The sequence below is a fragment of the Andrographis paniculata genome, unplaced genomic scaffold (genome assembly GCF_009805555.1).
Source record: "Andrographis paniculata isolate CXL003 unplaced genomic scaffold, ASM980555v1 Contig65END, whole genome shotgun sequence".
In the NCBI taxonomy this organism is placed as follows: Eukaryota; Viridiplantae; Streptophyta; class Magnoliopsida; order Lamiales; family Acanthaceae; genus Andrographis; species Andrographis paniculata.
In genome coordinates this window covers 4,635,704-4,648,996 of record NW_026137601.1, presented here as the reverse complement: position 1 = coordinate 4,648,996, position 13,293 = coordinate 4,635,704, and the positions used below count along the sequence as shown (strand labels likewise).

The window sequence follows — 13,293 nt, the reverse complement described above, 5'->3', positions numbered from 1 at the left end:
GATGAAGTATTATATTGTATTATAGTAAAAAGACAAAAATATTCCTATTAATTTATAATATAAAAATAATGATATTTGTGTAACAGACACATTTGATGGACAGGCGAATTAAGGAAAATAATATTATATTGATATTGGATATACAATTGTTTCTAAAAAATTAAAATGTATTTACTTTATATAATTATTGTAAAAAAATAAGGATAATTTTACTAAAAAAAAAAAAAAAAAGATGACAAACTAGTTAAAAAAATGAAAATAAGATTATCGTTTTTAGACGAACAAAAATGACAAAATAAAATTATTATCTTAAAATATAAAAAAATATATTGTAAATTGAAAATATATTTATTAAAATAAAAAATGAGTCATTAGAAATGATAAGTTGATGGAGGACCGATGGAAATATAAAATGAGACTACCGGAGGGAGGGAGTGTCAAGAAAGACACCCTTGTATTAGACAAGCAAATTCACCCAAATAGCCACCAAAATCAAAACAACGGCAGTTGAGCTGATTGACCTCACCAACGCTGAATTCGTCCAGCCTATTCTTCGCTGAAATTTCATTCCAATATTAAATTTGCTGCACGTTTGTTGACAATTGATGAAAATGACTGCAATGACGTATGCAGAATCACTCAGAGGAGGTTCGGCAATGGCCATGGAGGAGGATCCGCCGCCTATTAAGGAAGTTACTTCAATTTTGAGATCGATTTAGGTTGAAACAGTTCAATTTTGGAGAGGAACAGCTGTCGCGCGGGTAAATATGGAGGAACTGGAGCTAGGAAAGACGTTGTATACGTCTTCACCCTCGACTTCGACTTCGTCGTCGTCATTGTCCGCTCCATTTGTTAACGATGGAGTGATGTTTGTAGCCTTGGGTGGGAATGTGAAGGAGAATGCGAGTGTGTTACTGTGGGCTCTGGCGAACTCCAGGGGGTTGAGAATCTGTATTCTTCATGTTCATCAGCCTCCTCACACCATGCCTATGCGTCAGTACTCTACTCTTAACTCTTTCATATATTTGCAACATTAATTTATTTGTGATCGATTTCGATGATTTTGTGTATGTAAGTACAACTGTATTACGAGCTGAGTTGGTTGAAAGTTTAGCAGAATAATTACATAATCGATTCAAGGTTGAGCTTGAGCTTGAAAAAATACTCTCTATTTAGAAGATACTTGATAAGATTTTTCTTTAACCCACACACACTCCAGGGATGTCTTACCACTTTGACTACTTGATAAGACTTGAACTCTAAGCTCGAAGAAATTACTTATATGATCTTCGAGTCCGTCGAAAGCTTTGTTTAGCTGAAAATTTACCTAATCAAGTAAAAGTTGAGCTTGATAAAATACTAGTATTCAGCTCAGGAAAGGTGCCTTGATAAGACTTGAACTCTAAGTTTGAAGAAATACTCGTCTGTTCTTCATGCCGAAAAGTGTCTTTGAGCCGAGTAGGACCTGTTATATTAGACTTGAGCTGGAAAAAATACTTGTGTTATCGTTGAGTTGAGTTGAGTAGGTTCAGCTTGATAAGACTTGACCACAGTGAATAAGTTCATATATTTGTCAATATTCAACTCAAGCTCGAGCTTCAGATCAAATTAAGATATGTGTTAGAGTTGGACTCTGTATAAGCTCGAGTTAAGTCTCAAAAACTCGACTTGAATAGCAGCTGCATATGTAAGTTGGGGTGGGGTGATTTGCTTGTCTGAATGGTTGGTTTTTACTGGTCTTTTGCTTTAATTGTGGTTTATTTACAACAGTGGGGACTGAAGTTCCGATTCATTTGATGGATGAACAAGAAGTTAAAGCATATCGTCAAATCAAGATTGAAGAGATGCACAAACTTCTTGAAAATTATATCAACATCTGTGGCCAAGAAAGGGTATATGATATGCTCCTCTTCCACACATATTTCCCATTTATTTTATTTATGGATATACCTAACTAGACTACTGACTGCTGAATGCTTTAGCAGCCCAGAACCAGTGTCTGTAGCCGTACCTTACAGAAGATGTAATTTAACTATCATGTCCGCCCGTCCTATCGAATTATTTACTCTCTCTTCTGTAGGTTCGAGTGGGGAAGATATGGAAAGAAACAGACTGTATCAAGAAGGGCATCGTGCAGCTTATATCCGAGAATGGCATCAAGTGGCTCGTCATGGGGGCAGCTGCTGATAGGCATTATTCACGGTGTGTGTTGCTGGAAAAGTTTGATCGTTTTGGCTAACACAGGTTTCTGTTTATTCTTTCTTGCCAGGAGGAAGTTTCACAAGTTGCTTACTGCTTTTTGTTGTTGCAGAAGAATGAAGGAGCCGAGGTCAAGGAAAGCAATCTACGTGCGCAAGGAAGCACCCAGTTTCTGTCACATCTGGTTTATATGCAAAGAGAACCTCGTACATACGAGGTATGTGTTTAGCACAGTGTCTACGAAGAACAGTTACATATGAATACTGCATCACCCAAATATTTAATTCCCAATGCAACCATTCACTAGGGAAAGTAAGCCAAGCATTGTTAGCATCGGAGCAGAGTATCAACATATTAAAGCAAGTCCATATGCTGAGGAAGCTGTATGGCCGTTGAGATCGAGCTCTGTTGCAGAAGGGGGAGGCGCCAAAATGAAGTCAGCAATGCGCCATCGTAGGGTGGAATCAGACAATCATGGAATGCAGCATCGATTACCATTCAGTGGCTCCCCGGGGGTGCAATCTCCTCCGAGCCATTCGAGTTCTGTAGACAGCCTTATGAGAACTCCTTCAATAGGTTCTCGCATTTCAACGAGTTCTAGCGAAAGACTCGATCGTTCATCTGTGACACCTCTTAAACACGAGGTGAATGAGATTGGGTCGGAGTCTGAATCGCTTATATTTCAGCTGAGCCCCAAAGACTACTCTCATTCCTCTGCATCAGCCAGAACAATCGTATGTACTTACGCGATTGCATCCACGTTTTCTAAGGTTGTCTGATGCATTTTATGTGATTCGCTCGTTGAACTCGAGCAGGTAGAGAAGAATACAAGAGATGAGCTGTACGATAGACTCGACCAGTTTGTGGCGGAAGCAGAAAGTTCCAGGAAAGAAGCATACGATGAATCAATCAGGCGAAAGAAAGCTGAAAGAGAAGTCATCGATATCATTCGCAGGGTAATGTTCTATACTGCTCTTTCCTTACATACTCTTCCGGGATGAATGTATCATGTTATTACAGCTGAAGGAAAGCGAAACTATCTGCGCCGAGGAGCTGAGGCGCAGAAGAGAAACCGAAGAAGCACTAGAAAGGACTAGGCAAGAAACTGCAGAGATCAAATGGCAACTCAACAAAGTACTCGACGACTTCAGCGCTGTCGAGGAACAAAGAACAATGCTGCAGCACAGACTCGCCGATGCTGACAGAATAGTCAACGAGTTAAAGCAGAAAACTTTTTCTTCTGTAGACTTGCTGCAAAAGTGCGAGGAGGAACGAAACGAGCTGGAGGTTGAGCGAGACGCTGCGCTCAGAGTAGCCGAGAAGCTGAGAGAAAAGCTCGGTGAAGAACTCTTCTTTTCAGAATTCTCTGTGATGGAAATTGAAGAGGCAACGAACAACTTCGATGAGTCCTACAAGATAGGTGAAGGAGGCTATGGAGGCATTTATATAGGACGGCTACGCCACACCCAAGTGGCGATAAAAGTTCTGCATCCCGATAGCTTACAAGGGCCGGTCGAATTTCAGCAAGAGGCGAGTACGACATGCACAAGTTATTACTAAATATGAGAATCGAATTCATAAACACTAATCTTGCAATGTTGCTTCAGGTGAACATCTTAAGTAGGTTGAGGCATCCAAACATTGTCAACCTTATCGGAGCATGTCCCGAAGCATGGGCTCTCGTCTACGAGTATCTACCCAACGGGAGCCTCGAAGACCACCTCATATGCAAGAACAACACGCCCCCGTTGCCATGGAAAACCCGGGTTCGTATAGCTGCAGAGCTCTGCTCTGCTTTAATCTTTCTGCATTCTTGCCGGCCGCAGGGAGTCATCCATGGTGACTTGAAGCCTTCCAACATTCTGCTCGACGCCAACTTTGTGTGCAAGCTCGGCGACTTTGGGATATGTCGCCAGCTCCCACGAAACGAATCTTGGGAAAACAACATCACATTGTTTTGGAAGACTGAACGGCCGAGGGGAACTATCGCGTACATTGATCCAGAGTTTCTTGCAACGGGAGAACTGACAGTGAAGTCGGACGTCTACTCATTCGGGATCATATTGTTGAGGCTGTTAACAGGGAGACCGGCGATGAGGATAGTTAAGGAAGTCCGGTCTGCATTGGAGAAAGGGAGTCTAAAAGAGGTGCTGGACCCGACGGCCGGGGCCTGGCCATTGGTGCAAGCACAGCAGTTGACACATTTAGGCCTCAGCTGTTCGGATCTGAACCGGAGAAATCGACCAGATCTTGGTTCCCAAGTATGGAGAGTGATTGAAGCTATGAATATGAATATTTCATGTAGATATGAAGAGCATGGAAGAATACCTCCCTACTTCACTTGTCCCATCTTCCAGGAAGTGATGCAAGATCCAGTGGTGGCAGCAGATGGATATACATATGAGTCGGAGGCTCTCAAGGGATGGCTGGAGAGCGGTCACGACACATCCCCTGTCACAAACCTAAAGCTTCTGCACTTTAATATGGTCCCCAATCACCATCTCCGATCCGCCATACAACAATGGCTCCAAACACCACAAAACTAGTAACTACTTACAACTTCTTCTACTCTTCTTATGGAAAAGTGCCCATGTCATGTGTGTATTGATATAAAACTTAACAACACTCCACAAGTGGAGTTAAAAGCTTTTGTATAGGAGATTGCTAATAATGTAAATCCCTCGAGAATTCCAGGGTACATCTTTATTTTAATTTTCATTATTTACTTCAAAATCTGACCAGAGTTAAGGGAGGGATTCATTATTCAAGAATCTAAAATCTTCATTTAACAGACCAAGGATGGGTAGATCTCATCTCACACAGACATATATCATTAAATAGGCTAACTAACTCCAGCATACGTAGAACAAACAGTCGACATGCAGAGTTTGGACAAAGTTATGCAAACCCTGGAAGTATGCAACTTTGGAAATAAGTAAAAATCCAATGTATAGAACTTAACCAATTCCTTATCTATATAGTTGCTCCAACATTTCATTATCATTCCTTATCAGCATTAAATTTGGGGTAGAATAAAAAATAAATGGCAGCAAGAACACAAATCCAATTACACAAATCCAATTACACAAACCCGGGGAAAGAATAAGTGAACTAAATCCTTTTCGGGGCATTGCTTAAATTTTAAAACAAAAATTTAAGCATTAAGGAACAAACGGCAGGGAAGTCTATCAGAGCAAGAACTAAATGACAACTTGATGTTGCCGTATAAGATTCGGGTTATCAATGTGTAAGCCAGAAACAGAACAAAGGGCAATAAGAGCTCCTCCTCAACACAAAAGGGCTATTTTTTTTTTTTTATTCTTTTCAGCGATATTACCAAACGAATAAAGCATAGGAATAAAATATACTCAAAAGGGTATAATTATCAGCTACTCACCATTTGAGGTTCACTTCCCATGCTGCGATACACCACAAAATTGTATGAAACCTCCGTGACAACCTATGCTAAGACTCCTAACCATTGTCCATCTGCAAGAATGATTTAGTGAGGTTTTGGCTTATATCCATCAACTGCAAAGTTTCGTGTAGCAGCCGGGAGTGCTAAACGAAGTCCATCAAGTTCAGGTTTGGCAATTATCTGACAACCCAGACGAGATCTGCAGCAAATTATTGCATTTTAAATTGTGAAAAAAGTACCAAATAAAAAATAGATAGAAACTGAGATAAAGAGGGCTACGTTTCGGTGAGTCCAAATGCAAGATCTAACATATCATTTTCCTCATCAGTTGGATCTGGTAAATTGTTATACTTGTCCACATCCTGCCCCATGTAAAGCATTAGCATAATAGATGCCAAAGAGTCAGAATACTCATATCCATTTGTCTGAGGTTACACATTATAGAACATAGGAATGATTGAACAATAAAGCTTAGTTGGAAGGTAATTGACCCGCAGAAGCTTACCATCACAATAACATGACAAGTGGAACAAGCCAGTGATCCCTCACATGCTCCTGCAACAAATAACAGAATTTAGCTAACTTGTGATCTTCTTTATCTCAAAAATTGTTTAAATTAAGATTGTTGCATAGGGTAGTGCATGAACTTGATTGATGTCTGATAACAATGGAACAAACAGCTACTTATAGATGATATTGTATGCTGTAAAATATAGATAAACTCAACCAGCATTGTCACCTTCAAGTTCTATGTCATTCTCATGTGCAGCTTCCAACATTGACATTCCAACTGGGACTTTAACATGAGTCTCTTCTCCATCTTTGTCAACAAATGTCACATTTATTCTGGAGAGAGCATAAGAGGAATATAGATATTGTAAGAACTCCACATAGTGTATACCCTTTAGAACCATCTGCTTGATGGTGTAACAAAATCATGAGGCATAAACTACTTAAGAACAAAACTAACTACTTAAAGACTTTGATGATATATTGATCGGGAGTTCAAATCAGAAAAAAAAAAAAAAAAAAAGAAAAAAAGGTAAAATGGTCAAGATACTTACTTTTCTGCATTGTTGTCCTCTGGATCAGGTTTATTAGAGGTGCTGCTAAACAATTCATGTCTCTGACAAATATAAAAAAATAAACAGGTCTCAACGTTTATTCTCCGGGATCAGATAGTGCAGGTATGTACTGAATATGTAAAATAAAAAGATGAGGAAACATGTTAAACACAAAGAGAAGGTGTGAGATTAAAATGACACTGATAGCTTAAATGCACGAGGAAGTGACTGCCAAAGCTAACCCCAATTAATTTTTATTCTCACAATAACACTTCAATGGATGAAAGTGTTGCTAGTTCTTGTTATTCTGTTCCAATTATATTTTTCTGTTTTGGATTTTATATCTAATTTTTCTAACATCTGGTTCCCACTTTTCTTAGTCCATCACAACATGATACTAATCCTAATAGTAATGCCTAATCTTCAAACTGCATGTCTTAAATAAAATTTAGTTAAACCAAATGTGCAGAGTTCATATTCATAATCCATCAAGAAACTATACTAAGGGTGAGGTAGATATGTTCCCTTCTCAATTAGGGAAACATATTATACAATTTACCCAGACAATAGGCATAAATCAGGTTTGTAATGCATCTAGGAACAAGTGACAGTAGCTTTTATAGGAATTACTTGACTACATCGAAATGCCTATCATATTCAAATGCAGAAGCTAAAATTATACAAAATCAGACTTATATCGGAGGTATGAGCAAACTAACCAGACCACGGAGGAATTTATTATGGGATACAGGAAAGTAAGGCGTTCTTTGAGTAAGAGTTGGAGCTGCAATTCAAATAAATGCAAAGTACTAGATAAGTGTATTAAAAAAAAAATGGAAAAAATAAAATAAAGGCACAAAAACAAGTAGAAGAACAAAATGATCATATCATAAAACTTGCAAAGGTGACACTTCCTTTCTATACACCCCTTCCCTTACCATTATTAGATCTTTCTCCTTCCTTATTTGTGGAAGGATGATCTTCAATTCAAACATAGTTTAAACAAGCATCTATCAAAGATGTACTAACTGCATTTTCGCAAGTATGCTGACTTACTACATAGGAGACAAAAATGAGAATCATAGTGAATTGACTAGTGCATTATATCAAATGGTTTCTACAGCAGGCAACAACAAATTTCAGTTTCAATAAGTGAATTGCTTTAACCAATTAGCTAAAAGAACAAACCTTTGACCCGACTCTTGATTATATGAGCTCCTAGCAAATAAAACCTAGAAAAGAACATAATCCTTCAACCTGTGAAACCTACATGAGTAAGCAAAAGAAATCAATGAACAAAGTGGAAACATGACATGGTGGTATCGAAGCTTGCAAATATATATATATATATATATATCCTCAATCTAGATGCAAAAATCATGTTAGGCATAAACTCCCCCCACAGCATAATATATACCCATAAATCTCGTTAAAAGTGAAGACAATAGATTTGATGCAAAATATATGCAACCTTCCACATACAGATTCCAATTCTAGAAAACCTAAATTCAATGGAATTATGTACGGATTTCTGAATATCCTAGAAATTGGGAGGCGATTGCGTTTTGCAATATAATCAACCCTTTGCTTAATGCTAAGCCATGGCAACGTCTTTCTAGCTCGAATTTACGTTAACTACTTCAGCAACTATCACTTCTCGAAATTGAAAGTCTCATTCCAAATTCACAGTATCAAATTTATTGAGCAGCCAATCATATATAAAACCAGAAGATGAAGAAAGTCAAAAAAAAAAAAAGGAAAAGTTGTCTGCTCATCATTGCGATCAATATCACTAATCATCCACGGTCATCAAGTTCCAGGATTTTTGCTTCTAGGAGCAATACTCTCAGCTCCTCCCCCAACCTCCGAACAGGAAACAAATCGAGAGCAGCACATAGAATCCGAAGAACATACCTCGGTTCACCAAAGTACGCGCGAATCGAATTGCGATAAAAACACAATGCGTAATTCCCACGCAGAATGGGAACCGAAGGAGACGACTGAGGCAAGCTCCACAAGAAAAGCAATCGAACGATGTCGTTCAGGCATTTGTGCGCAACCGACTTGCCCAATCGATTTCGAACCGCCGGTTCGCCGGTTTCTAACCGGCCCCGATCGAACCGCATCCAAAACCGTTTTTATCCGGTTCGGTTTGAGTTTCTTCGTTCTCACATCCAGCTTGCGGTTCGAACCAATCGTTTTTGTACTTTCTTAAAATAAAAAAAATATAGTACTACCTCCGCTACGGAAGAAGAGTGATTCATTGCACCTAGATTTTTGTGATATATTAAAGTAACGATATTTTGTAATATATTGAAAATTATAAAAATATTAATTATATTAAATAAGTAGCATAATTACTAAATAATAAAATGATATTTTTGTTTTGTTTTAACACAAACAAAAATAAAAAATAATATCCTTGTATACAGAATCTTCCGATCACCTCGGCAGGTTGGTCGAACAGCAGGATGAAGAAAGCAAGAGAAGATGAGGAAAAGAAGAAGGAACAAAGGAAAAAATAACAAGAAAAGAAACAAAAGAATGAGGAGAAGAAGAAAGAGCGACGTGACAACGGATGTGGATGTCAGCAGGGCAAAAAATTTTAATTATGGAGAATATTTTATAATTATAATATATTTATATAATTAAAATTATTATTTTTTCATGGGTGATACGAAGATTTTAAAAAGTAAAATATTAAAATTGATAAAGAAAAAAAAAATTAGTTGAAAATATTTTTAAAATTTGAATTATAAATTAAAAGTAAATAAAAAAATATAATAATATTTGTTTTAAATAAATATTAAATAAAAGATAATAATTAAATATTAATTTATTAATTTTATTAAAATTAGTAATTGAAAAAATTTAATAGAAGAATTAAAAAAATAAAAGTAAATTTGAATGAAAAAGTATATATTTCTGTAATATTTTATTGAAATTCTTTTGAAATGTTTATCTTTAAATATACAAACGAAAAATAAATATTTTTATAAAAATTACAGGTATTTTAATATATATATTATAACTGAAATTAAATATTTTTAAATAAAACAAACAAAAAAATGATAAAAAAAAATATATTAGATTGGAACGTAGAAATTATTATATTTTTATATAAATAAAAATAATGTTAATTTTAATAATGAAAAGATAAATATTAATGATAAAAACTAATATAATATATATTTTTATATTTTGTATATTTTATTTCATAAATTTTGTATTATATAAATATTTATACAATTATATTTAGTTTAAATTATTTATTATTCAACATATTAATATTTTTATAATTTATTTTTATTTATGTTAATTTATTTGTTTACTAAATCCATTATAAGTTTTGTTTTGTTTATAGACTTTAATTTTGATTTTATTATTTTTTTACAAAAACTATTCATGATAAAACATGGAAGGAGTACAATATTTATTAATGTTATAATATTATTTTTATTTATATCATATCAAATAATTATTTTAATTTAAAATTTTGTTATTCAAATTAAAACTCAAACCTAAAAACAAAACAAACACATTATATGTTAATTTTATTTTATATTATAAAAATTTTTACACGATTTTCAATCTATAAAATATATTATTACATTTGTTCCAAAAATAATACAATATTTAATTTTGGTACAAAATTTTAGATGGATAATATTAAATCACATCATTTGAAAATTATGTTATGTGATGGGAGATATAATTGTATATTTATTTATTTTTATTTGGATGACGTGAGAGATAAAGTATTGAGTGGAGACGAAATATAATTAATTATTTTATATTTTAAAAATATTATAAAATATTTGAGATATATAAAAAACAATATTGTAGGTGTCTGAGACATATCGAATATATTTTATTATCTCATAAAAACGTTAACATTCAGGTTTTGTTCACTCAAAAATTTTGGATGACACTTTCTCATAAATACTTTTAAAAATATAATATAGGCAAAATTGCATAAAATCTCCCTTTAATTTTTCGAAATTGTTGAAAACTTCTCTATTTCTAAAACTTCAAAAAACGTACTTGTGGTTTGTAAAATATTGCACAAAACCCCCCTACTCGTTAGGACTTAATGGAGAGTGTACGTCACGAGTCTGAAATGCGAATGTTGGTCTAGAAAATGATAAATCTGTCTATGAAGTTACTAAAATGACCCCCTAAACTATATTGTATGCTAACTTATTTCCTTCAATCTTCGTTAACTTCACAGCATATTCTCCTTGCCCAAAATCCAATACGGCTCAGTTCTTCGACAACATCTTCTTGTCACCTGATTTGAAGTTAGGATTCCGCAAATTTCGGGAACCTCTATTTCGAACGGTAGTTTATTTTATTTGCTTGGAGTTTCAGTAATTTCTTTTTTTTTTTTTCCAGAAATTTATGTTCTAAAATCGGGATTGATTTCATCGTTCGATTTTATCATCACTTGTAGATCGTTGTGAAGCAATGGGTTTCCTTTAGGGTCTAGGGTTACCAAATTTATCGTTTTAGGGTCAGTCGATTTAATCTCTGGATTGAATTTGTTTGGGTGGGTAATCAGTTTTAGTAATTCATTTGAAATATTGAAATCCCTATCACTGTAATTTTATGATTCTCGATCGTTGTTCTTGAACCTCATTTTTTGCATGGGTATTTGGTTTCAGTAATTTTATGATTTAAGATCCCTATCATTGAAATTTTTTATGTGGATATAAACAATTTTATGTTTTTTTTTTATCTTTTTGCAATCATTTTAATATTTACTATTAAATATAATCAGAGATGTCGTTTAGCGACTCAAAATCAAAGTCTAGGGGGCGGAGAAATCTTGAGCTAAGGTATCGATGTCCACGATGCAAGTGTGGGTCAATTGCAGCAACCTGTGTTGTTGGACTAACAAAGGAAACTCAAGGTAAATTATTTTGTAATTGTCGCGTTGGAACCTGTGATTTTTTCCGTTGGTTTAATCCGCTAAGCACCCGCTTTAGGGAGTGGAGCAACGATAGAGATGATGTGACTGAATCGGAGGTTCAATCCGTTGCGTTTGATGGGGAGCAAATAAAACAAGCAAAGGTGATCATGGATAAAGTATCTTAACTGAAGGTGGTTGTAGAAGGACTACACCGTGAAATAGAAGTCTTGCGCGCTACACTGAGGTACATCAAACTTATCGAAGTCTTGTTTTGAGTAGTTGGTTATATGTTTGATGGTTCGTCCCATCTCGTTTTGTGTTGTAATAGTAGTAATGAAGAACATGGATGTTTTGATGTTCTAATTTTAGCTTTGGTGTAGGTTTGAATAATGATGTTTTGATGTTCAAATTTTAGCTTTGGTGTAGGTATGAAGATGGATGTGAAATGTTGTTTGATTGTCACATTCCGTGGTATGAATATGGATGTTTTGATGTTTGGATGGTAAGTTTAGATTTGATATTGTGATGTTGTAAGATATTTATCTGGGACCAACATTATACAATTGGCACAATTAAATATTCCAATCACTACTATTATCCTTGAGTATTGAACAATAGGTATTCAAAAATATACCGTAGGCATTATAACATGGATTATAACATGCATTCAACATTTCAATCATTGTCATTAAACAATAGGTACTAAGAGATATGCAATTGGCAAAATTAAACAAAACATGTATTATAGCCACAACAACATTATAATATTAAGCAATCTAATAGGCATCAGATAAAATGTTCCAATCACAACCATTATCGATGACCGTTAGACATAGCAACAATATAACGAGCGGCCTACTAATATAGCTGCTACTTATACAAAATGTTCCAATCCTAACCATTAGCCGACGCAAAACAAACATGACAAATATAGAGCTTCAAGTGTCCACATTGTCAGGCAACATACGAACAAAGTATATAATATGAAAATACTCCAAATCAATTAGAGGTTCATCACAAACGGCTACTAGAAGATTCACCTGCTGATAGCGGTTGATGCCCTCTTAGTTTAAGTGAAAATCTAACGCTTCGGATGAGCGAGGATAAAGTTGGACGTCGAGAAGCTCCACTCCTAACCGTTGTCTCGGATGGACCCTATAAATGGGCATTTCGTCAAATATTCACACACGTTTGTATATTTTCCATAAATTAAAAAAATAGAGTGTTGTTGTCATACAAACTGGACCAGACTGTGTTGCTCGTGTCGATTTCGGAGCGGGATGAGCGTTGGAAGCCACCTAACAAATTGGTCGCAATGGTAAATAAGTTCATCACATTTATATTATCCAAAAAAAAATGCAAAACAGTCCCATTGCGTACCTGTTCTGCCTGCGGGCGGTTATCCGAAATCGGCTCGGATGGGTCCTCATTCGATATATTTTCCTAATTTAATGTACATTGCAACAACATAATAAACAACACATTTATGGTGCACCAAAAATAGAGATTTAGCATAATTCTATCTTGTACCTGTTCTGTTTGGTTGCGGCTGCCAAACATCTTTCCGGATAGGCCCTCTTTGTATCAATTTCCCTAATTTGATGGTGAAAAATGTCAGTGATTCATATGCTAACTCAACTGACATTACCAAAAAAAAAATAATGAATCAGGTACACCAGATGTCAACGATTCTAGCTTGT

At 35.4% G+C, this 13,293-nt stretch overlaps 2 protein-coding genes across 3 annotated transcripts; one reads left to right on the top strand and one right to left on the bottom strand.

Moving 5' to 3' along the window:
* The first annotated feature begins 427 nt into the window (after nt 1-427).
* LOC127262459 (U-box domain-containing protein 33-like) lies at nt 428-5,001 on the top strand. Of its 2 annotated transcripts, XM_051291148.1 has the most exons (8): nt 428-993; nt 1,771-1,892; nt 2,081-2,202; nt 2,312-2,416; nt 2,507-2,933; nt 3,015-3,155; nt 3,220-3,729; nt 3,807-5,001. In XM_051291148.1, the coding sequence occupies exons 1-8, from the start codon at nt 768-770 to the stop codon at nt 4,743-4,745; spliced, it is 2,592 nt and encodes an 863-aa protein (XP_051147105.1). In that variant the 5' UTR covers nt 428-767; the 3' UTR covers nt 4,746-5,001. The 2 variants fall into 2 exon arrangements, with proteins under 2 accessions (XP_051147105.1, XP_051147106.1); XM_051291149.1 differs by lacking the exons at nt 428-993; nt 1,771-1,892 and having other exon boundaries at nt 2,160-2,244.
* A 147-nt stretch (nt 5,002-5,148) lies between these two features.
* Nucleotides 5,149-8,725, bottom strand: LOC127262460 (adrenodoxin-like protein 2, mitochondrial). The gene is made up of 8 exons (XM_051291150.1): nt 8,596-8,725; nt 7,870-7,947; nt 7,401-7,465; nt 6,682-6,743; nt 6,357-6,463; nt 6,123-6,172; nt 5,897-5,979; nt 5,149-5,816 (listed from the first exon to the last, which is right to left on the bottom strand). The coding sequence occupies exons 2-8, from the start codon at nt 7,925-7,927 to the stop codon at nt 5,702-5,704; spliced, it is 540 nt and encodes a 179-aa protein (XP_051147107.1). The 5' UTR covers nt 7,928-7,947; nt 8,596-8,725; the 3' UTR covers nt 5,149-5,701.
* Between the last annotated feature and the right edge of the window lie 4,568 nt (nt 8,726-13,293).

Coding starts and splice junctions, on each gene's coding strand:
- LOC127262459 (XM_051291148.1), top strand. CDS start 768: ATGGAGGAACTGGAGCTAGGAAAGACGTTGTATACGTCTTCACCCTCG. Junction 2,203..2,311: donor GCTGATAGGCATTATTCACG/GTGTGTGTTGCT, acceptor TTGTTGTTGCAG/AAGAATGAAGGAGCCGAGGT. Junction 3,156..3,219: donor TCATCGATATCATTCGCAGG/GTAATGTTCTAT, acceptor ATGTTATTACAG/CTGAAGGAAAGCGAAACTAT.
- LOC127262460 (XM_051291150.1), bottom strand. CDS start 7,927: ATGTTCTTTTCTAGGTTTTATTTGCTAGGAGCTCATATAATCAAGAGT. Junction 5,980..6,122: donor CTTGTCATGTTATTGTGATG/GTAAGCTTCTGC, acceptor TACATGGGGCAG/GATGTGGACAAGTATAACAA. Junction 5,817..5,896: donor GCATTTGGACTCACCGAAAC/GTAGCCCTCTTT, acceptor AATTTGCTGCAG/ATCTCGTCTGGGTTGTCAGA.